The 24,494-nt window shown below is 36.0% G+C and overlaps 3 protein-coding genes and 1 non-coding gene across 4 annotated transcripts; 1 reads left to right on the top strand and 3 right to left on the bottom strand.

The window, feature by feature from the left end:
• Positions 1–97: 97 nt before the first annotated feature.
• LOC141830395 (DNA repair protein UVH3) lies at positions 98–13,131 on the bottom strand. Its single transcript, XM_074717826.1, is given in 16 exon segments — positions 98–1,059; positions 1,767–2,309; positions 2,813–2,897; positions 3,492–3,628; positions 3,705–3,957; positions 6,695–6,780; positions 7,227–7,421; positions 7,933–9,550; positions 9,813–9,997; positions 10,156–10,209; positions 10,296–10,373; positions 12,153–12,273; positions 12,372–12,574; positions 12,657–12,751; positions 12,754–12,906; positions 12,987–13,131. Coding segments are annotated over 16 exon segments (4,527 nt in total). The 5' UTR covers positions 13,075–13,131; the 3' UTR covers positions 98–426.
• Positions 13,132–13,334: 203 nt separating this feature from the next.
• Positions 13,335–13,408, top strand: TRNAN-GUU (transfer RNA asparagine (anticodon GUU)). The gene has a single exon. It is a non-coding gene; the product is annotated as a tRNA-Asn (tRNA).
• Positions 13,409–14,239: 831 nt separating this feature from the next.
• On the bottom strand, positions 14,240–15,338 carry LOC141830397 (psbP domain-containing protein 7, chloroplastic-like). Its single transcript, XM_074717829.1, has 3 exons — positions 15,025–15,338; positions 14,718–14,934; positions 14,240–14,639 (listed from the first exon to the last, which is right to left on the bottom strand). Exons 1-3 carry the CDS (start codon positions 15,326–15,328, stop codon positions 14,324–14,326), a joined length of 837 nt encoding a protein of 278 aa, XP_074573930.1. The 5' UTR covers positions 15,329–15,338; the 3' UTR covers positions 14,240–14,323.
• A 2,374-nt stretch (positions 15,339–17,712) lies between these two features.
• On the bottom strand, positions 17,713–24,151 carry LOC141830396 (zinc finger CCCH domain-containing protein 5-like). The gene is made up of 7 exons (XM_074717828.1): positions 23,865–24,151; positions 23,606–23,754; positions 23,273–23,338; positions 22,999–23,112; positions 22,599–22,880; positions 22,181–22,507; positions 17,713–18,688 (listed from the first exon to the last, which is right to left on the bottom strand). Exons 1-7 carry the CDS (start codon positions 23,908–23,910, stop codon positions 18,440–18,442), a joined length of 1,233 nt encoding a protein of 410 aa, XP_074573929.1. The 5' UTR covers positions 23,911–24,151; the 3' UTR covers positions 17,713–18,439.
• Positions 24,152–24,494: the final 343 nt, after the last annotated feature.

Genomic DNA, 24,494 nt, shown 5'->3' with positions numbered 1-24,494 from the left:
CTTTTTGTTCTAAGAATAATGCCAATGTTGCTAAATATAGACAATGAGACTAATCCAAGGAGATTTGCAAAAGCCATAGACAACAAGAGATGCTGTATTTTGGGGGGCAATAAAAAAAAACTCTTCCCGGACTACAAACTGTTTCACGTCTGTCTTTACATTTTCCATAAACTACTTCACCCGTGGTGATATTGAATCCTGTATAATTCAAATAAATAACGAAAAGGTGGTCTAGCGTTGGCTCCTTATGTCACAGGGAAGTGAAGGCTGCCTAACATAGCCATGCTTCTCCAACTTCCTTTATATTTCAAATGAACAATAGCCATCGAAGTGATTACTCATTTACAGCTATCTGTACCTCCATGCCAACATCTTTCAAACATTGAACCTGTTTCGAATAGTTATCTGCAAGGCTGTCATACCTATTCATTTTCTCCGCCGCTTCCGTCTTAAGGAAGACATAGCACTTAAACCAGAGTTCACCTGACCATAAGAATGCAAACTAATATTCTCATCCAACACTGAATGAGGTTGAGGATCCGACACTTTGTTGTTGTCCTCTTGCTCAAAACTACCCGAGCCAATATTTTCAAGATCTTTAGAGTTCTTAGCAAGCTCCAAATCTCTGATGTTAGTTATCGCTGACTGAGTTGCATCAACTCTTTCATTATTCACATCAATGGAGAAACCACCTCCACTAAGCAAATAGTCTCCGCAAGATGCATCCTCCAGAGCATGTTTGAGGTCATAGCTAGCATCTCCATGCCTATCTTCAAAATGAATCGCTGCTGAACCATGTGTTTGGCTGGCAGCAATCTGGTCCATATTATCTTTTCCATCATTCTCATCAACACAGAACCCACCGCCTGCGAAAAGATACTCTCGGGAAGGGCAATCCTCTGAAAATGAACATGTTCCTTTGTCAATATTGGTGGACTGCCCAATCCTATGCGCACTGTCATTATCATGCAGGTCACTACTATACTGGTTCGAAGTCCCATCATTTTCATCAGTTCCAAAATCTTCTGCATATTTAACTTGTTTCAGCGGCCTCCTGGACTGGAACAATCATAAGTGCGTGAGAACAAATTGGAGATTGTGTTTGGTAGACTACATCCAGTAAGAAAATTACCAAAAGAGACAACGATATCACACGAGAGAGTAAACTTTCAAAAGCATGATATATTGAAATATACTAACCACATCATGCGTCACTATGGCAGACAAACGTACTTTATTAAAATTCAAGCACTAAATTAATATACAGTTTTGCTATGTGTGTGGCATGACAACAGATATGTGATGTTCTGGAAGAATTAACACATGCACTGCTCAAAATCTAGAAGTCCTTAATCTTTTGAGGGAGAAGAAAATGCAAAAGTAGTTCATCCAAATGAATTAAAATTTCAGAAAATGCAAATAATGAGTTAATGAGATAGGTAAGAGTAAGGAAGACACAAAATAAGAGATATAATTGTCTAATAAGTACGCTAACTGAAGAAACAACCACTGTTTCTACAAACAACTAGAAGATCCAGTCAATCATTTTAAGACAGATAAACTTGACGCACCATATTTGGTTCTGAAATAAAAAGTCACATAATATTATCAATGATTCAAAGAAGAATGCATGCGCATAGTAACAACAGGCATATTCGATTCTGATACTTGAAAAAATATATATAAAAAGAAATATACTATCAATGAGTTAAAGAACAGAAGAATGCATCTGTATAATAGCATGAAAGTGAGGAGAATGAACTTACTCTACGCAATTCTAAAATTGCTCTGGGTACTTCAGCTTGGTTATCCGCTTGAATATCAGCAATAGAATCATTAATTTTTCCATTATTACTACATTCGGAGTTGGACTTCAGCACACTCTTGCTTCGACTGCTACCCCTTCCCCTTCCCCTTCCCCTTCCCCTTCCTCTTCCTCTTCCTCTTCCCTCCTTCCCAGTCTTATTCACATTTAAAACATTATTATCAACTACTTCACATTGTTCAGAATTAAGTGAATCTTCAACCACAGCATCTGGATCCACAATCTCTTTTCCAGATTCCTGTGCTATTGATTGTTTTCGAGTTTTCCTTCTTTTGAAGTTATTACCAGAAGAATTCTCAGGTATATTTTCCTGTGATCCTTCTGTTATTTTTCTACTAGAACTGGGTGCCTCTTTAACAAGATCATCAGTCAACTCAGGTGGCAAGTTGCCTGTCATTCCTTTCAAAGCCTTCTTAATTCGCTGGCTACGTATTTTTGCAAACCTTTCATTGAATGTGTAGAATGCTTCGAGCCGCAATTGCGTCTACATTGAATAACAAAAAAGTGAAAGTTGGATTAGGAATTTCTGGGTAAATATTAAGCAGAATTATAGAAGATACAGAAATCAACACCCAGTGAATATGTTTTTATTAATTTGTAAATATAGTGATTGATTTAGCTTAATGCTGTAAATCTATCCCAAAAGGATATTCAGGCGTTTGGAATTACTAGGAAGTATAATTAATTTATAACAATCAGAAATACATCAGAAAATGATGGGATTAAATAAAATTATAATAATGTAAAAGGAAGCAAAAAAGTAAAATACTTGCAACCAACATATGTAAGGTTGCTGAAACTGACAAAATGTAGAAGTAACAGCAAAAGGAAGGCAGCAGAAAATAATAAAAAAAAATTCTGAAAAAAAACAAAGCTTTACTATGATAGAAGCAGAATATTTGAGAATCTATACCTTGAATAGAAGTAAAATGGTACAAAAGAATGAAGAATAACAATGATTAACCTAAGAAGGAAACAGTGACAAACCTCGTGCTTGTTGTACTCCTTCAGAACCGGTACAAGTAACTCATCAGCCTTCTGATTAGTCCACCCAAACTTTTCCCAACACAACCTGCAGGTGTATGTATTAAGGGAAAATGAAAACATTGAAGGAGAAGGTGAAAAATGCATCTAAATAATTTGTCTTCATCTTTCCAACAGTATGCATTAATACTAGCTCTATATTGGGTTAAACAACTTGCAATAACATCCACAACATCATCCAGAATTTTTACAAGTTCGAGAACAGGTGACATGATAATACATGGAAAGAAAAATACTAAACGAGCTATGATACTAGAATGGCTATTCATCTTCAACAAAAATCAAGACCTGTTTACACACACACACACACACACACACACACCCACACACACACACACACATATATATAAATCATATTGTTAAAAAGGTCCATGTTAAAAAAATATAAATCATATTGTTAAGCTATTTCTTTAAAAAAATATATTTCCCATTGAGACGGGTCAGCTACATAGATCTTAGCCCTCCAATTTACTCTATGCAAGTCTATATCAGTATTATTAATCAATACCCAAATCACGAGTTATCTTAGTTATTTGTAACAAAATCAACCTAGTAATGAAAATAGTGATTATTGTCAGATTATACAACAATTTAAAAACTACAAGAAGGAGCATCAACTTACTTGCGAAGCAAAGGCAAATCTGGCTTTCCCCAGGTGAAAGGCTCAGTTGATTCATCAATCTGAGGTGATGTATATGCATTAATAACTGCATCACTAGGAAACGATGGAGGGATATGCCAATTCTTGCTCACATTTCTCTGGATGCCAAAGTAAAATGTTTGAGAAAATTGAAACAGAACCATACAAGTTAAAGGATAGAATATTCAAACTGACATGCTTATCCATAAAGATGTCTTTGACAGCCTCATTGCCAGAAGGTTTATTGATTGCATCGCCCTCAACACTCTCTTTCATTAGGTCAGCATCATTGTTTTCTTTTAAGGATTCCTTTTTTGACTTGTTACCAGTTCCCAGTTCATCAAATATATTTGGATCAGGAGACTCAACCCATTCCCTAAATTTATGGAGGCCATCTTTCTCAGGAAATGCATGCACAACTTCAATGGCATTGACAATGCCAATTCCACTGCACTAGAAAAAACTGGAGGATTTAAATATATCATCAACCAATAAGCTTGTTCAGTAAACTAAATAAAAACACATTTTGATATTACAAGAGCAATAGAGCATCTAGATATTAAGATGTGTGGATCTACTAAAAATCCAATGATTCTTAGATTTCAACCAAAAAAACAAATCCTGTGTTTAATTGACTAAGACTCAAAACGTGCAAACTTGAGAATGTACATACATTGGTTCATGTGAGCATTTACAAGTTCAGATGGAAGAGAAATTTAAGAAACTATCCAATACATGACCATGATGCCATCTGATTTTTGATAGAAAATTAACATTTTGAGTTTCCAATCATCTTCTTCCAATATCCAAGGGTTGACAGAAATCAGTGGTTCAATAAATGTTGTAGGTCTAAACTAATCATGGTTTCTCTCTATGTTTGATGTTCTGAAGCTAAGCAATCCGTCCATCTATAATGGGTATTGGATATTTGGATTACTAGTTGTTCCTTGATTTAAGTTTTTTTTCCACTTGAAAGATGCTAATTTGACAGAAAACAAGCTAAATACAGGTTTTAACTAATCATGTTTATGCAATTAGTGTATGACGTAGTTAGAGTTCCAATTCTGATTTTAAATTTTAAAAGATTGTTTAGATATTTGGGAGTTTGCTAGAGTTTTTTTTTTAATTTAACCGGGTGCTCATTGAATTTTTGGGAAAGTACAGTATATTTTTACAGAAAACTGTAAAAAGGGATTGAATTGTTCTCGGTTCTGGATCTGCATTAGTTTCAGTTGCAAAATCTACTTGTCCGGCTCGCCATTTCAATGTGCATTTCCTCAACAAATAGTGTTCTTCCTTACCATGTCCTCTGTCATCCAAAACAAAACCATGAATTATAATTATTTGTAGAGTGTTTGACTAGACAAGATCTTGCTATGCCTCCATCCATATTAAACCTACAGGTCAAACTTGATGGAACAACTCATATTCTGCTACTTCTTACATGACTCAAAACAATATTGTTGAATTGCCTGAGGTTGATCAACAATACATTATCTGTGAACAGAGTTACTATCTCATTGCACTGTCCTTTGTAATATGTTTAGAGCTAAGCATTGAAAGCACCAAACATTTTTGCAATAAGATATATAGAAGACAGTAGTATCCTGTTCATTTGAACTAAAAATTCAGGCCAATAGTAAGTGTTAGCTTAGTGAGTCATTGACAGTTTCAAACTTCTGATTTCTGATAAGGCATGGTGGAAATGAACTTATTCCACAAAATTACCAAAATTACTTATACCGATACTCAATACACTTCGGCACAGTGGGGATTAGAATGAATTCAAATAATGCTTGTAATATTTTTTTGTAGTTTGTTTCTTTAAAATTCTAATTTAATTGATTATTTAATTGTTATAGTCTTTTTTTTAAAAAAATAACCAAGTGAAAAAATATGGGAAGATTACATATATTGAAGTTAAAACAAGTAAAAAAAATCATGTTTAATTCAATTATCTAATTGATATAATGAGAGGATTTTACAAGTAATACTCTTCTAAATTCATCTTGACATACTTTAACATATATGTAAGTATGTATTGGTATGACATAATATAATAAAATTTTAATTCAATTTACTATTTAATTATTATAGTCTTATTTTATAAGTAATAAATTGAGATGGCATTAAAGAAATAAAATCAATTGAGATTCATCTCAGTAGGCTCCCATATGAGTGTGCCAAGTGTTGGTCCAATACGGTGCTAAAAACCTACCATTCTAGATGACAAAAAAAAGTGTGTGTGTGTGTGTATACTGATTCTCTATACGGACTTTTTAGATCTTTAGTTAGGCTTATATGTGACCGCTAGTTTACAGTCCAATTCAAAAAAAAAAAAAACTAATTTTGATACTACAATAATCCATTTTAGTTATTTATATTTTATTTTCAATAATGCATTGTTGCAGCCACTTAAAAGTTTTCTGTTTTTCCACTCAGGCACAGCAATGATATACTGAGACTATTCAAAATCCAAAGGAAATTCTTAATGCCTAATTCAGGGCTGCAAGTGGTAGCAATGTGATGGGAGAATAAGATATTTACCATGGGAAAGTTGAATAATCAATAACTCCCTTAAAAGATTTTGTTAGTTGTTATACAGAACAAAGGTAACCAATTTAATTACTTTTCCTAGACATATGAAACAAAGGGGAAACTCCACCCATTGGCCAGATAAATTCAAAAGCTTAAAATGGGAAGTGAAAAAACAATTCTTAATCCAATTATGTAAATGAAGTGTTTGGTATTATTCTATTCATGTTATATGCAGGCCTCGAGAGTTGAAAAGATTCATATATCATTTATTTGAGGTCTGATTAAAAATAGCAAATATCCATACACCATATAATAGAATAATTGATATAAAAACTAGTACATTTACTCAAAATCAATAAATTTGAATCTTAATGAGCTCATCTACCAAAGGAAAATAAATTACAACTAACCTTACATATCTACTTGTTACAAGACATACTCATAATACTATAATAATATTTGAGATCCTTAACAAAATCTTTCATTCAATAGTGACACATGGGAATTGACAGAATTATTCAATCAGCCATAGCTTATTAATCCTCATTTTGCAGGACTATTCTTGATTGGTGTAGAAGTAGGCAAACATAATGAACAAATCTCTGCTACATGCAATGTAAACATACTAGTTCACTACTGCAGCTTACCTGACTCCTTCTGTATAATCACTTCCAAGAAGCATTGCCATATGGATCAAATTTTCTCGATTTAATCCAAGCTCAGATTCAATGTCCTGATATAATAGGAAAAAGAAAAAAAGCTCAAAAAATCACAATCGAATGGCAAGAAATCATGCTTGCCGAAAACTGAATATAATCAAACTAATATAAAAACAAATTCAGCTCCACGTACATACAATGGAGTGTAAATTAAGAATTTGTATAGTGGATTTTGTTCCAAGTGTACAAAGCAATACAGGACAGCACAATATAAAGGTAAACTCATGATCATTTCTATTGTTGACATGCGACATGGGTTGGGCCATATGATATAAAGTAGAACTTTATCTACCAAATCCATGCATGGCGGTTTGAACTCAAAACTTAGCTCTCTTTTTCCTATTGTGGTTATACATTAGGGCTAAAAATCTCAGAAAAATTAGGGGTATCCATTTTCATTACAATAGTTAAGATTTAAGAATGGAGACACCACTCAATTTCATAGGTTAAAGAAACAGACCTTCATGAAATATGTCTCAACATACTTCCTATCATCAAAGATGTTCTTGAAGACACTTCGAGCCCCAAACAAGAAGACATCAGAATCATCAGTTACAACACCGTCAACAAGCTTTGTCATTTCCATATAAGCACATTGAGCTTCTGCTTCTGTAGGTGCAATTATGTAAGGCAATCCAAACATTTGTAATAGTTCCTACATTTTTCCAGAAAAGAGATCACAGATGTAAAAAAGAAACAGAAACTTATGCGAAAAAAACAAGACACACCAAATAATTTCTTAAATCTTAATTATTCCTTGCACCGCCCCCCTCACAATTGGATGAAAGCCATAAATTAGTATGCAAAATCTCTAATGCTGTGCAAGATGGTGATTTCATTTTCAACAAGCAGGTGTTGATTAGATGAAACGATTAACTAGTATACACCATGACAACATGACAATTATCATGGAGCCAACTTTGCAGCTTTTATGTTTCTAAAATAATAAAGCTGAAGTACAAAATTATTGATTTCTTGGAAAATATTGACAGTTCATTTATTGATTAGTTCTTTAAAATCGCTTCATTCAATACTGTTGAGCCATTACTTCCGTAAGAAAAGAGGGGTCATATTATAATCTCTGAACAAACTATGCAAGAATTTAGTAACTCTATTTCATATTAAAGCTTCCACCGAAACATTAAAAAAGAGAGTGAAGAAAACACCTGACACTCGGCGAACATCTCATTGTTCACAGATTCTGCATTACGCTCAAGAATCCTTTGCTCATTACCAAGATCTGCACGTTCTTGTCTAAGAAGTGAAATTTCATTGTCCAGACTAGCTTCAGATACTTCTATTGGATAACTAAGAGAGTTTTCCATGCTTTGGTCTACCATAAAATTAGAAGCAACATTAGTTTTCTCAATAACTTGATGTTGCTCTATGCCAGCATTAGCCACCAATTCCTCCATAATTTCAGAAAATGAATTATTGTTCCCTGCTCCAGAAGACTGATCCAATCCACAACTATTCTGACCATCAGGAATAGAGAGACCAAGAACCGTTATAGAGTTATTATCCATGACCTTTGAATTGGTATTAGAATTAACATTACAAGATCCCTCCATGGGTTTAGTCAAATAAGAATGATTTTGGAGTTCATCGGAAGGTTTGCATGGTGAAGTATTGTCTGCCTGCGATGTCATTATGTTACCATCCTCTTTCCTTCTATATGTAAGAGCCAAATCTGCATCCTGATGTAAACAAAATGAATTACAAAGTTTGTTTGAATCAATGAACTCTTTTTTGCTGGAATTATCCAACTGTTCATCATTATGCAATGGGATAGCCCCAGAATCATAGTCTAGGCAAACAGATGTTATCAGTTTCTGTGAAATTTCTGCATCAAAGCCCCGGTCTGTGAATGAACTTGCTAAATCTTTATTTACTAAAGAAACAGTTGAGGAATTGTGATCTTTAAAATCTTCCAGACTTCTCCTTATTGCTTCTTGCATATCAGCTTCCTCCTCGAGCAATCCTTTTGAAACATGTTTTTCAGATTCATCTTGGCAATGAAAAGTTTCTTGAGGCTCATGACAAACACCGTCAGCCCACTCCATGTCATCTTCTTCACATGGCTTCTCAGCTAAAGTAGATTGGCTTGCGCAATAGTCAGCTTTTGGACTTCCATTTATCTCCTCTGCTAAACCTTTTGGATTTTCACTAACCACCTCAACCAGACCCTCACTCCAGATGGAATCAGACTCAGAATCATTTGTAATCTTATCTGAATGAACACCTTCTGAGGGAATGTTAGATGTTTGACCTCCAGACACTAACTGCATGAAGATGTCATCATTCATCCCATTATCATCATCTAAGAAGGATATCTCAATTGCATTTTCACATCCATGGATAGTCTCTTTGTTATTAATTTTCTTATCTATTCCTTCGCTACTTACAAATGTGTCTGGAAGTTGAACATTTTCAGAATGACTTTCGGATTCAACTTCTTTTTGAGTGCAGGAAGGTTCTGAATCAATGCAGTTATCTCTCTTTCTTTTCTCCTGCTCATACTCTTCCATCAAATCCAAATTCCTCTGCAAATCACGAGTCATACGAATTCCCAATCCTCTCACTCTGCTAACTCGAAGGCGGCCTTTCTCATCGAGGTATGTCTCAACATCAGGACCAAAATCTTTTGCACTTTCATCAACGGAGACATCTTTTAGCAATTTAGACTGACTAGTGAGGAAGCTAGACTTTGTTGAGGTGCTTGGCTTGGCCAAGGCCTGATTATCCTGATTTCCACTATTAGCAATTCCACTGGATGTAAGCATCCTATAATAGAAAGATACTACTTAAATTGGAAATCAAATGCTTAAATATAAAATTCAAAATATAAACATTAACAGCTAACTAGCACACTAAGCATCATAAGACAGAGAACAATCAATCCTAGGATTAAACTGATGGGAGTAAAACATAAATATAACATCTGTCAATTGAGTCAAAAACTAAAACCCAATATATGCATATCATATGTTCAAAGTATAAACTTTCACAATAATAAAGAATTGAGAGGTGCACCACAAAATCTTACTGTTTATCACCCGTAAATGATGACGAAAAGATAAACTCCCTGTTGGCTTCAGAAGCAATCCTTGAAGTTTGCACACCAGCTACACCTCTACCAGCTGCACATCTCTGTACTTCATCTATCTCCCGCCTAAAAGTAATAGTTTTAAGATATGATTGTATTTGCAGCTCAGAAAATTTAGTAGGGGCCTGAAAACAAAATTGTTTCTCAGCACACAGCACAAACCTATTCATCCTGTTGGTTATAAACATAAAGCGGCAAAATGACTACCTAAATTGTGAAGATTAACAAGAGAAGACAATATATTTGTGTAAGAATAACCAAAATCAACATAAGAGCCCTGAACCTTTTTAATCTTCTGATATTTCTGTCTGTTCTCAGCCATGATTCTCTCCCTCATCTACACAAGCATATGTAATGACAACAGATGAAATAAGCAAACATCAAAGTGGATGCATACAAACAATTTCATTAAATTATCACTACCTGAACAAGAAGATCAAGTTGCATTGATGGAGGCAATGAGGCTAAAACTGCAGGATCCAATTGAATATTGTCTATAGGCTGCCATTACCAATTATTTGTGATAAGTTTCATGTTACAAAACATGGTGGAGGATCATTTAAATAAGTAAAACAAAAATTAAAAGCTCTCTTCAATACCTTCTGAACTGAACTGTATTCAAAGGATAGAGAAGAATAATATAGCAGTATATTTTAGAATGAGTATTTATCAAATCTCCCTCTTTTGAAAAGAATCATTTGCAAGTAGTATGATTTTCCTTTTCATAATTCCCTACAAAGCAAAAACTGTCATATATGCACCATAGTCTTCTATTGTCATCCTCCATGTCATTCAACATTTTTTCCTTGAGAACTGCAATGATAATGCCTTAAAGTTTGCAATAACAAAATAAAGCATCAAGCATAGTTATCTTTCTTTTTTGAATGAAGAAGGGTTATGTTTAATCATTCAATACCCAAATATACTATGTGGACTAGCATCCCAAATATTCTAACCAACCTTCATATAGATTCTTGTTGATTTGTAAATTAGAAACTACATAATACACATTGGCAGAATACGATCTCCCTCCAAGCCGTACATATGACTTTCATCGAATACAGCTTTCCACAGAATTCTATATGTATCAATGAGATTAAGTATGGAATTATGTTTACTCACTTTAAATTGGGTATCTGTTTCCCTCCTTTTCCTGCTAGGATTGGAAATCCTGTATTTTACATATCCATATGATCAAGTCCTTAGGTTTCCGAAATAGTGTAATGTAAAAAGCAGTGCTTTAAATCATTGCTATTTGACTTGGACCTAAATAGTATTTTTGCAAATTATCTAAACAAAAAATTGAACCAGCCATCTCAATGATGTATCTTACCCAATTCATTATTTCAATCCACATATTTGGTCATCTTATTAGGAATGAAGCAACTAAACAAAATTGATTCAAGATAAGATTTGAACTCCTTACACATGTCCCTTCACTGATACAGCCCTAAGCATGTAAGAAGACAGAACAATGATCCCTCAATTGCTAAAGATTCAACTCCAGCATTGTCAGTTATGTTCCATTTATGCATCTGCAGTTTTAAGTTGTGTACCAGAAGGCCAAAAAATAATTGTAATTTTGTTGTAGCGCAGTATTATTGGCGAACACACTAAAACATATGATGGTATAGTCATTTAGCAAGTAAAGCATAACAGCCTTAAGCAACAAACTAGAACTGTTGTATTGGTCTTTTTCCAAAGCAATATTGGAACTGCTAAATTGGTCTTTTTTCCTTCATCTGTCTTTTTTTTAGTTTCCCCTTTGATTTAATGAAGTTTATCTTTGAATTTCAATTGATTATTCTGCTCAAGCTGCCAGTATTTATTGGAATTCAAATTTTGTATAAAATGAAAGCTAACTTTTGGTTTATTCTAGATAAGACTGCTGAAAAGATACTTCTCTTCGCAATAGGATTAGAATGATACCTAGTTTGCGAAAATGATTTCTCAAATCTTATTTAGAATTTTCAAGAACCAATCAACTTGCAGAAACAAATTTCAAAAACCCACCATTAAATTTCCTCATATGGTTATTTTATATGATAGATCTTGTATCATTTCTTCAACAATCATGATTCACAATAGTAAATTTGTTCAAACATATAGAGAATGCTGCATCAGTATTTCTGGTGAATTCTAGGAAATGTAGAAAGTACCAATATATGTTTTGTACCAAAAACCAAAAAGTAAACAAAATAGTAGTGTGCAAAATTACAAATATGTAAGTGCACAAAACAAAATAGTGAGTAAGAATGCATTTTATGAAAGAAAACTCACAAAAATCATTTCTTCGCTTTCATCATCATCATCTTCCTCTTTACCCTGACCACCTTCAGAATGCTTAAGCACATTTGTACAGATATCCATATCTTCCTCAGCGGCAAGAGATGCAGCCAGTCTTAGACAGAGCACAGTGTAAAGGAGAAATTAGTAACATGAAGAAAGAACAAAGACAATTTTCTAATTCTATGGCAAAAAAATTGCAATTGCTCTCACAATTCATCAAGGTTTTCCTGGGAAGAGACTCCAGAACCTTTGTCACCACTAGGTCTAATTCCACTTGCCTCAGTCCCAATTTCACTATCTGAATCCAACACCCTTTTGCCTTTTGCGTCCTTATCATTATTCTGCTTTTCCTTAGCTTCTCCCCTCTGCTGCTTAATCTCCGCTGCCAATTCCTCTAGTCTCTTCGCCTTGAGCTACAAAAGCCAGCACACTTAATCAGATAAGCAAGGACAGAAAAAAGGAAGATAGATAGAAAAAGGTAGGAAGGGAAGATACATGATTGAGGAGGAGCTTCTCAGCGGTCTTGCGGATCTTAGCGCGGGCGTTATCACGGTGGCGTCGGCGCGCAGCGACCGTGCGACGCTTGAGGGCGGGGTGGCTCCGTCGAAGACAAAAACAGGCTTCGTCCGGAGGAAGAGGAGCTTGCAGATCCTGCGGAAGAAGCCGAGGATGTGAGCGTTGCGGATCATCTCCCCCTTCTCGTCCCGCATCGCCTTCATGAACTGGACCATCCATATGCTGGCGTCTGGGAAGAGGAAGAGGCGATCGATCAGGGGGAGAAGACAAAGAGGAGGAAAGAAAAAAAGTAGGGAAATGGCCGGATACCGATGGCGAGCTTCTTGCCGGCTAGGGTTTCGACGGAGACGCGGCGGCCGACGGGAGCGAGAAGCTCCCACAGCCCTTGCACTCCCATAAACTACGAGCTGCGCTTGATGATGTTCGTGCAGTCTTCGTCGCCGTCCCCGCTGATTTGGAATTTTTCCTTTTGTGCACTTCGATCGTTTTCTTGCCGCGGAAGCTACCTGACATTTGGGGCGCTAGTTTTGGTAAGGGGAACTTTCTCGGTTTCTCCCAGTTTTATGAGAAAATTTCATTTTACCCCTATAATTCTTTCACTTTTTACAAATGCTGTTATAGTATCTAAATTTTTATTTTATACCAATGTCTATTCGAGCTGGAATAGCTCAGTTGGTTAGAGCGTGTGGCTGTTAACCACAAGGTCGGAGGTTCAAGCCCTCCTTCTAGCGTCTTATAAAATCGTTTTTGCTGAATAAATTCAAATCTAAGTTTATGAATAGAGATCCAACCGTTGACTAATAAATCTATATCATTTTAAAAAATTTGAAAATTTAATATAATTAATTTTGATTTAAAAAATTTATGATAAATTTTATCAACAATTTAAATTATTAAAATTAATTAATAAATCTAAAAAAAAATTTTAAATTACTTTCAATCAAAATCAATATATTCTTAGAAATCTTCTTAATTTATTTATAAAATTCGACAATTTAAATTTAAATGTGAAAAAATTAAAGGTATAATGAAAAAATACTATATATTTTTAAAATTTCTTCTGCAAAACTGGATCCACTGTCTTAGCGACCCCACGACCATCTGTGAGGAGGTAAATCGAGAAATGCAGTTGGTTACGACGTAGGAGGGTATTATCTGACTTCGCCAGGATTCAAACCCTTGTCCTCTTCTGCAAGTCTGCTCGGCATCGTAACCAACTCACCTATGCCCCGGGGAATTTCGAAACTAGAGTACATGAAATGGATAATATTAAAATATTCTCTGATTTAGTAAAATGTTGATTATTTAAACTTAATTATTTTTGAAAATACAAACTTTTATAACCTTTGCATGAATTAGGATTTATCGGTCTGATCTCTTACATTATTCAAATATGAATAAGACTAAAATTATTAAAAATACATATATTATGGAAATACTTTGATAAAAAAATAAATCGTTTAAATTTCATTTTTAGTTTTAGCAAATTAATTTTAATATTTTCTAAGAATAACTTTAAGTAAACTAAGAACTCGATGTAAGAGACGAAGAAGAAGAAGACCGGGAGTAAATTTCATATCGGTTGATTTAGCAAAATCGATCGAGCAAAGCTCATCAATGAATCAAACCAAGAACTCGACTTCCTTCTACGCATCAGTAAGGTTGAAGGAGTCCGCAATGGCGTGGAATTCCCGCTCCACCTCGGGCCATTCCGCCTCCGGCGCCTGCGCATTGAGAGTGAACAGCTTCCCCCCTCGCGCGCAGCAGACGGCGACGTTGCGGCGGCGGAACGACGCCGCCTCCACGCGGAATTCCAACTTGTAGTAGTTGACTTTCTTGGAAGCATCCGCCCTCACCGACGCATCCACGAGAGCAGCATTCACATCTGTTCCCTTTCTTGACCCCGCGATCCTCCTCAGCACCGTCTCGCCCACTTCCCTCGGGCCGCCGAAGTCCTCGATTCTGCAAAAAAGATTCAATTTGGGATGGATTTATTATGAAATGGAGGAGGAGAGGGAGGAGGAGATGAGCAGGGGATACGCGAAGTCGCCGGGAACGGTGGAGACGATGACGCTGACGTTGAGCTCGCCGTTGGACCCCGGCGGTCCGAAGGCGGCCACCGGCTCGCTCACCGGGCGGACTGGCGGTCGGCCGTTGGTCAAAGGCGGAGGATCCAGCGACCGCTCGGACTCTGCTCTTCCTATGGCTCTGTAGAGAAGCGTTTGATCTCCCACCCATGTTTCCGGGTATATAAACTCTGATAAAGATTGAATTTTTGTTAGAAATCCCGCTTTGATTTGATCATTTGAGGCTGTTAGCGATTGAATCGGATCGAAAGAGTCGATACCGAAGCCGTGGGTGGAGTCGAGGCAGCGAGTGAAGCCCTCGACGGGGTAGAGGACGTCGAGGCGCAGGGAGCGGCCGAGCTCCGGCGAGAGACCGAGGAGGAAGCTGGTGAGGCCGCCGAAGTTGGCGCCGAGGGCGACTAGGGAGGCGGAGCTGATGCCGGCGAGGAGGCGGCGGCGGAAGACCGCGGCGAGGGCAGCGAACTCCCTGGCGGGTAAGTCGGGGCGGCCGCCGGCGGAGCAGCGGATGCGGGGGAGGAGGAGGAGGGAGGGACGGGGTAGAAGAACCCCGGCGCGCAAGGCCATGGAGATTGGGCTGGCAATTGGATGGCTGTGAGAGTTTCAGTTCATATTTATTTGCATAAATAATAATAATAATAAAGAGCAGTTCGACACGCCAAACTTTCTTTTATTCGAGAATAATCTTTTTAGTAACAAATTTATTATTGTTCCCGTAAATAAATATTTTTAAAAAAATTTTATTACATTAGAAGATTATTAAATTATTTCTAGTGCATTACTAATATCTCTAGATAATGCGAGAAAACTAAATCTTTAAATTTTTAGATACAGAGCATTGATAAACAAATAACTTTCCACATTATTACTTTCTTTTATTTTTAAAATTTACCGACATTAATTCAAATTCCGTGGTCGAATGTATATTTTCGGCGTCCCACGTGAAGCACGAGTGCTACACAATGTGACACGTTTTGTCGGGAAAAGATTTTTGAAAGATACGGATCGCTCTGCATTAATAAATAATTAAGGCATGGATCGGCCATTGGACGGCGATAGTGTTTTTTTTTTAATTATTTTGAACGCTCTGAAAGGGGCACATGTTTTTATCAGTAGGAGTGTAAAAAAAATTATTCATTAGTTTGAAAAAAATTATTCATTAGTTTGAAAAAAAATTAGTTTAAATTCAAATCAAAAGTTCAAATCTGATTTTAAACTTGAAAATATTATCAAACTAAACTTAAACAAACAAGTATTTGATTCATAAACTTATGAACATATTTATTTAAAAACTCACGAACGTATTCATTAAAAAGCTCGCGAACATGTATATATCTATATAATATATATATATATATATATATATATATATATATATATTACATGAATTATAAATATTATATATTAATAAGTCATGAACGCTCTGAAAGAGGCACATGTTTTTATCAATAGGAGTGTAAACGAATCAAATTATTTATTAGTTTGAAAAAAAAATTCGTTTAAATTCATTCGTTACGTTAACGAACCAAGCTCAAACCTGATTTCAAACTTGAAAATATTATCAAATCGAACTTGAACAATAATATTTGATTCATGAACTTACGAACATATTCGTTTAAAGGCTCACAAACGTATTCATTAAGAAGCTCAAGAACATGTATATATCTATATAATATATATATATATATATATTACATGAATTATAAATATTATAATTAATAAGTCAAACTCGAACTAAACTCATTTAACATTCAAACGAACTATTTTCGAATCGAACTCAAATTAAACTCGTTTAACTTTAAAACGAACTATTTTCAAACCGAACTCGAGCCGTTTGCGAACTATTTAATTTCATTACGAACCGAACTCGAATTTAAGAATTAAAACTTAAATCGAACTCGAACTCAAAAAAATAAATCAAGCTCGCGCTTCTTATTGTTTGACTCAATTCAGTTCGATTACATGTCTATTTAGCAGTCGACTGTAAATTATCTCTGATCAATATTCCACTATTATATTAAAATATTTTTTTTATCAATTTAATTAAAATTATTTTAAAATCATTATAAAGACTAATAAAAAATTGCTACACAATTATAAATGAATCTTAAATTCTAAATTTTAAATCTTAAATTTTAAAATTATAAATTTTAATTCTTAAAAATTATTATATCATAATACTTTTTCCAACTTAATTAAAATTATTTTAAATTGATTAAAATTACTTTAAAACAATTATAAAAACTATTAAATAACTATTACAATACTTATATTAATTTAGAATACCTCAAATGAATATTATTACACTCCTAAAATTTTCTTAATTTTTTTTTAATTTTAAATCATTTATAACTATTAAATATATTTTTTACAAGTGGCTACCAATCGAAACAGCTCTAATTAACTATATATGATTCAGTTGACAAGTTAGTACTAATAAATATTAACAAATTAACTAAAATCACATCGAATCAATTGTCTTCACTTACCGTCGATAGATTAACCGACTAACAATTTAAATGATAATAGATCCAATGAAATGAATTGAATTAGGAATATTTTAAAAACCAATGAAAACAATTGCTCTTTCTGATAAATTTGAAAATAAACATTTGGTTCACAAATAGACAATCAAATTACAGCCAAGAAATAATATAATTATTTTAGCAAATAAAATAAATAAGCATTTCTTTATTTAACTCATACAATATATTAATAAGGAATATTAATTTTTACAATAAAAACAATTCACATAAATAAATTTTAAACACATCCTACAGAATTTACTTCAATCAACTCAACTAAAATAGACAATAACTATTATGTATTTAAAATAATCGTATAGAATAGATATTTGGTGATATTTTTTACCACCAAATCTTGGAATAGTTATTCCATGAAAATTCACAGAAAATATAATAATATTCCAATGAACCCCAAACTCATCGACTTGACAAAAAAAATTCTCAATCGACCATGAAAATACAATACTTTAGTCACAACAACACTGAAGAGACATCAAGATGAAGTTAAATTGAGAATGAAAAGCATTTATCTGCAGTAGCGTACCTTGCCGGAGGATTTTCTCATCATAAATTACACCAGTTGCGAAATATTCTGCTCATAAATGGCAGAGACAAAATGTTGGATAAGAGGTCTACTGCAAAATATCAGCAACTGTGATTGTGAAGAGATTTGAAAACTGTTTAGAGCAGGGAGGAGGCAAGTTATGTAGTCATTCATCCCAGTTTGGAAGGGATAAAACCTGGAAGAGGGAATAGTAGCTTTGTTTGGCCTTGTAACTAAATGAAATGCTCCTGCATTTGGGGGAAAAAAAGACCCCGGCCAGTGCCATGCCCGCACCAGCAGTAGCTTATTTCCAAAGAAGGTGGCGGTGGTGTCGTCTGTGAGAACAATGATAATACTAAAAAGAGTCGGAAGGAGATTGACCAACTCATGTACCTCCTTTCCATTCTTAAGCAATGAAATATGAGTTTCAGCTGTACTTCAAAGAAGAATCTAAATAGCAAAATCTACTTTTCTCAGCTTTAACTACATATCTTCTGGCTAGAATGGGATGTCTCTAGTGGTTGGAGTGGAAATTTAAGGATGGATGAGCAACTGGAGACCGAAATTCTTGCAGAAAGATTGAACTATTGAAGTAGCAGAGCCTCTGATTCAGTTTTCAGAAGGCTTTCTCAAAGAGAAATGTTCTTGGCTAGAAACAAATTCAGGCTGCAGCTCTCTGGCCGATGAGGGGGTGAATGCTGCAACAGGGAATCCAGTAGGGTAAGAGGCAAGAGGTATATCAGAGAAAGAAGACATGGATGAGTTGTAGCTCATAGTCGGAAATGGATGATCATATTTGCATGTTTGTCCAAACTTACACGAGCCGTGCTGCATGTAGTAAGTGCAAGTTTGAGCTCCCTGCAACAGAATTCAGACGAAAAATAATGTTAATTCTACAGTAGATAAAATATTACTTTGGAGAGGGAAAATCAACCAAAACATAATCAAATGAGTTAATTAGTTCAGTGAGAATAAAGTCAACGTAAAACAAGATTTTTCATGCCAATGTAGAACCATTTAGAATATTCATCCTTTTGAAGGTCTCTTTTGTCTTTGTATGGTGCCAACAACTTACCTATAAACAATGCTTAGTTTTTGATGATTGGACAGAAAAAATGCCCTGCAGCTATTGCCAAGAAAATGACCATGACAATCTTGGCACCTATTATAATAGAATAGGAAGATATTGATGAAAACACCATTAATAGAATAAAGAATGACAGTTTCGTGTGAACGTCATATGCCCATTAGGCTAAAAGAAAATTTAAAAATGTAGTAAAGCCCGCCATACTTTTAGATTGGAGTATTGGATTATTAAAAATCAACTTATTCAAAAAGTCATATAGCAAATGAGAAAGATAAGATGGATGACCTTACTAAAAATACTAATATCCCAGAGCAATAGGTGCAGCTGTAATCAATAATAAAATGAGAGAAAATATATGGAATGGCCATGTTTACAGGTGACAAATTGATTATATAGTTATAAAGTTGAATGTATTAAAATAGGTGTGATGGGTAGAAGGAGACCAAAAGAAATATTAATTAATGTATGAAAAAATGACTTCATTTATTCGAATATTCCTAGTCAAATATCAATCAAGGGAAGATTCATGTAGGTGAATCCTAAATAGTTAGCCCAAATCAATGATGATGACTACAATGACTTGTAGTTGCATGACTATTCAACTTGAGCCAATCAATTGGAAATGGTAGACAACAAGTACTTTCCATATGCATTTTATTGTAATTATAGAATCTCCTTCAATCTCTGCTGAGATATTTCTAGTTCTATGAAATTGCCTCAGACCTTGAGTAGATCATCAACCTGAAGGATAGCAGGCAATTATCTATGGCTAGTGGTGGCAGCATATCATCTTTATGTTGCCATCATTAAAGAGACATATCATGGCTTCTACTGTTCTATAATGGTTAGGGAGTGACACGGCCCCCTAAAAAACAAAACAGATTTCAACATAGTGGAAGCCTCTTATATTCAGCTATAGTAATTTCATGTTTTAATTCACTTGGTCAGAAAATCATTCTCAAACTGAAGTTTCAAGAATTCTCGTTGTGATTGAATGTGGGGAAAACACCCTTGAAGCTCCCAGAACCTTCTGGAATGGCAGACGGGCTCTGCGTGTACAACTCAAATTGAAGCCAGTGTAAGCACAAAGCTCATTTGTGGCTCTCAAGCAACTCCAGCCTGACCACATGCCACCAAAAAATTGGCTAGTGCATATTCTGAGGACTATAAAAGTCGCCCTCCCGTCATCTTAAACACATTCACATCTTACACAGTGTGATTCCAGAACCATGTAGCCCTCTAAGAGCTTTCCACTACCTACAACCAACAAAGAGAGAGAGAGAGAGAGAGACCACAATTATGGAAGAGATGGGAGGAGCCATGTACCCCCCACCCAACCTTCTGAACAGAGCAGAGGAGTCCTCCCACCTCTGACAAGTCTCCAGAAAAACCCAAGCCATTTCAAATCGAGCAATATCAGCCTCAAACAAACATCCAAGTGCAGATCTACCTCAAGTCCAACCACAATACACCTTGAATCACCCCACTAGGAGGCTCATTTACAATTTGTATCAACTACTGTAACCTAGACTAAAGCTAACTGAGAGTCATCGACCATGGTACATATTTTACTCGAACTCATCCAACTACATGATCGTACTGTATTCTGAGCCTGATTATTAATTAAATTTGGCAACTACTATTATTAGTTGGGTCCTGACAATAATAGTGAAGTTGAGATTGCAGGAAAAATAAGCTATCTAAAGAAACAAAAACATTAATCATGGGAAGTTCATGCCAACTCAAATATTGAGTTGGCATTCATCACATTCTACTCCTCCAATACACATCTGCTTTATCATTCAAACGACTTATAATGTCCTCCTGTAATCTTGTTTTAAACCTTTTCTTTTTGATTGTTTTGCATCTTTTATATTGTTTTTCTCTAGTTTTTTCCATTAAAGTATAATTTAGTATAATTTTGAATTCATCCTCATAATTCATAAATTGCACCTTATAAACTGAAGAAAAATTTACAAAATTGGATGATTTAGTCAAGCCACCTGTGCTAGGAAGTGACTGTTGGTATGGGCACATGCAAACTATGTGAAAATAGGTGATTGCTCTACAAATCAACTACAAAATGGTAGTTACAGCCTATAACATGGGCATGAAATCTTTAAACAAGATAGATGATCATGCAGAATGATCTGTAAGCCATATCATCTATACATCATGTAAAAGCGGTTAAGTTTTGACATTTCATGACTAAGTACATTTTAATCTCGCCAGCCATAAACCTACCTGATTATTATACTAGATACACAGAGTCTGTCACTAAATGAACCTGAACGTATTTTGGACATTCAGAACTCAGATACATGTTTACATTTTCGAGTAAATGTTAAACACATGATGAAATTGTAGTCAATCTACTATATACAGAGTTCCAAGTATCAGATTCTAAGTATCGAAGTTCTAAAGATCACTAAAAGAAAGGTCTTTGAAAGAAACTTTGAAGACCATAAATAAGTGCACCACAATAGAGAGAAAACAAATATAATTAGGAAAAAAGATAATCCATAAAAAGTTAACCTTTGTGATTCAATGATTTGTCCCCAGGAAGAAGTTAGATGAGAATCTAGGTAGTTCCTAAGAGTTCAATTCTCTTGTATTTAAAGTACCAATGAGTTCTTGTAAATGTTTATATTTCCTACATTATCGCACGTATAAATTGAAACCATAAAGAAACCTACCTGAATAGATTCAACAAACAATTTCTACAGTGCAATTATGGTGTATCAGATTAATTACATTGACTTGTTGATGAGTTCACTGTCGCTTTTGAAGAAAAAATGTTGACTTGTTGATAATAAGATGTTTGAAGATTTTCCATTCTGAAGATATATATTTCACTTAGGTTGAGTAGGACCAGCATGACAACAACTAAAGACAAAAAGGATCCTGTAACTCCTGAAATGGGCTATGAGAAACCATATATTGTTTTTGTTCCTTCACAAAATGAGAATTTCAACAACTTGAAAATTTTACCCTAATTTGTGGGAGTAATAGGGGCCTGCAATGGACATGTTTTCAACATTTTTTGAATCTCGGAGCTTAAGGGTCATTAGATACTCACCTAATAGTGACCCACAGAGAGGTTGTTCAAAAATACTATGAAAACTCATCATGCTTAAGTTTTTGAACATACTTTTGAACACAAATAAGAAATTAAGCACTTAAGACAACATTTCAGCTCTCAGAAAATCATTAGCTCAACTTTCTACACATGATCAAAGTATAAAGTGGAGTCATAGCGTTACCGGTCGAATAGGGAAGCCTAAAGCATTTAGAATAACATTAGTCCTTGGCATGTTCCAATCTGAGGGATGATGATACTTGCACATGGCTCCAAATTTACAATCCCCTGTCCTCAGGTAGAACTGGCATTCAGGTTGTCCAGGTCTCTCAGGAAACTTGATTTCCCTCTGACCAGCATTTGGAGGTCCAGCTGATGATGAATAAATTTGAGGTCCAGAAGCAGCTGCTTCTGTAAAAGACACTTGGTTTGGTAATCCTTGGATTTGTCCCGCTTGAATTGATTGTTGACCAGAAGATGTTGCTACAGGGTTCACATGCGCCTGGATTGCCTGAATTATCACGAAATAAGAAATCAGTAATTATCTCTTCTGGGCTATAATAATTATGGAAAAAAAGTCTTTAACCAAAAAATTCACAAACCGCATAAGTATTCCAGCCCCGAACTGGAACGACTCCAGGTGATACCATAGGAGGGTAAGACACTGGCATATATGATCCAGTCATCACTGACGGTCTAGCAACTTGCCAATTAACATAAGGGGGATATTGCTGAGAAGGAACTGATAGTTGCTGCACCAATGGATAAAATGTAGGTGCAGGAGATGGGATAGATGGCCCAGCAAGTTGTGGGTGATGGAATTTACAGGTAGGACCAAATTTGCACAGTCCTGTCTTAATGTAGAAGGCACACTCTTTCTCGCCCTGCAGTTTCACCAAGTTCGCTGACATGAGTATCAACCATGTCAACATGCTCCTTGGAGAAAATGTCAACGTGTATATTACCAATCCATATCAAAAGTACACAACAGAAGAGTCTAACCGGTCTTAATGGGTATCCACTATAATTCAATGAGACCGTTGAAGATCCTTCCTGTCTAGGGTGATGAAACTTGCAAGTGGATCCAAATTTACAGTTTCCAGTTCTCATGTAGTGCTACAGAAAAAAGTGGACTATTGTTAACACTAAATGTAAACAAATGCAAAACTCCAAATTCGAATAAAATCCCTGGTGCTTATAGATCAGATCAAATTCTCCTTTTGCAACTTAGTGACAAAAGATAGAGATCTAATCAAGAAAAAAGTAAGTGAAGTACCTCGCATACAGGCTGACCGACTCGCTCAGGATACTCCACAGCGCCAGTCCTGCCCGCTCCAGTCAACTGAAAATGGTGTAGAAACAACTTACTAATGCAAGGGTGAAGCTGCAGGAATTGCAATCAAAGTCCCAAAGTAATGGCTTGCGATTTTTGGTAACTTTTGTGTCTCAAAATACATACTCTATCCCATTTCATTTTAATTACAAAAAAAAAAAGTTAAACAGTTAGACGGGGCAAGAAAACAGCATAAGTTGATAAAAGCGAAACCCAAGAGAATGAAGCTAACCTAACGAAAGCAGTTCAAAAGTAAAATTCCTACAAAATCCTTACTGATCCACGATGGCGGGGGTGATTGTAACGGCACTTCTCACCATAGCTGCACGCTCCAGTCCTCATGTAGTAGGCACAATCCGGCTCTCCAGGTCTCTCCGGGTACTGCGCGTCTCCTCCGCCTCCAAATCCCAAGCGCCACATGGACTCTTCAGCGAAATTTCTAACATTATCCCAATCTCCCGATACGGCGCCAAACACACACCAAATTCTGCATCGCACACTAGTAAAACAGAACAAGAAAAGCAAACAGAGGTACCTTCGAGTCCAGTTTCGGGGCCGGAACCTCCTCCGTACAGCTTCATTAACGCGGATCGACCGCGGCTATCTCGATTGCCCTGGGGAGGAGGGCGGCGGCGAAGGGAGGGTTATTCTAGATGGTTCCGGAACTCTTTAGGGTGGCGCGATCGAGAAAGATCAGCGGTATTCGGGCGTCCAAACCTATCGATATCGCAATCGACGCTTCTACTTCTTCAACTGCCCTCCTCCTCGATCGCCGTTCTCCCTTCGCCCCTCACTGCCGTCCCCCCTTTCTCCCTCCTCTGAGCCCTCTTAACTTTAGCGGAAATGGAGTTCTACATCTGATGGCTGGTTTATATACGCGCCAATGAAAAGAGGAGCAGGCTCGTGTCCATGACTTGCTCGGCTGCGCCCTTCGCTTCGAACCGTAGTCCTGCGCATTTCCCATATTACCCTCGACCGCTCCCGAAATTTACGAAAATCCTTAAGCGGCAGATTATCCCAGCACGAGGAGCACAATACCTCACTCTGATCGAATCGGAGGTCAGCAAGGACAAGTGGCGCTCGATGAATCGTTCGGACCGGACGAAGCCTGGTCGGGGAGTCCGGCGGATCCTGATGACTCGCGGAGGAGGGAGCGGGAGGTGTC

The sequence above is a fragment of the Curcuma longa genome, chromosome 6, assembly GCF_044706935.1.
Source record: "Curcuma longa cultivar G26 ecotype Majalengka, Jawa Barat chromosome 6, ITB_CL_G26_1.1, whole genome shotgun sequence".
NCBI classification, from domain to species: domain Eukaryota; kingdom Viridiplantae; phylum Streptophyta; class Magnoliopsida; order Zingiberales; family Zingiberaceae; genus Curcuma; species Curcuma longa.
This window is presented reverse-complemented; position numbering and strand designations above follow the sequence as displayed.

Coding starts and splice junctions, on each gene's coding strand:
- LOC141830397 (XM_074717829.1), bottom strand. CDS start 15,328: ATGGCCTTGCGCGCCGGGGTTCTTCTACCCCGTCCCTCCCTCCTCCTC. Junction 14,935..15,024: donor CGACTCCACCCACGGCTTCG/GTATCGACTCTT, acceptor AATCTTTATCAG/AGTTTATATACCCGGAAACA. Junction 14,640..14,717: donor ACCGTTCCCGGCGACTTCGC/GTATCCCCTGCT, acceptor TCTTTTTTGCAG/AATCGAGGACTTCGGCGGCC.
- LOC141830396 (XM_074717828.1), bottom strand. CDS start 23,910: ATGAAGCTGTACGGAGGAGGTTCCGGCCCCGAAACTGGACTCGAAG. Junction 23,339..23,605: donor ACCCCCGCCATCGTGGATCA/GTAAGGATTTTG, acceptor CACCATTTTCAG/TTGACTGGAGCGGGCAGGAC. Junction 23,113..23,272: donor TCGGTCAGCCTGTATGCGAG/GTACTTCACTTA, acceptor TTTTTTCTGTAG/CACTACATGAGAACTGGAAA.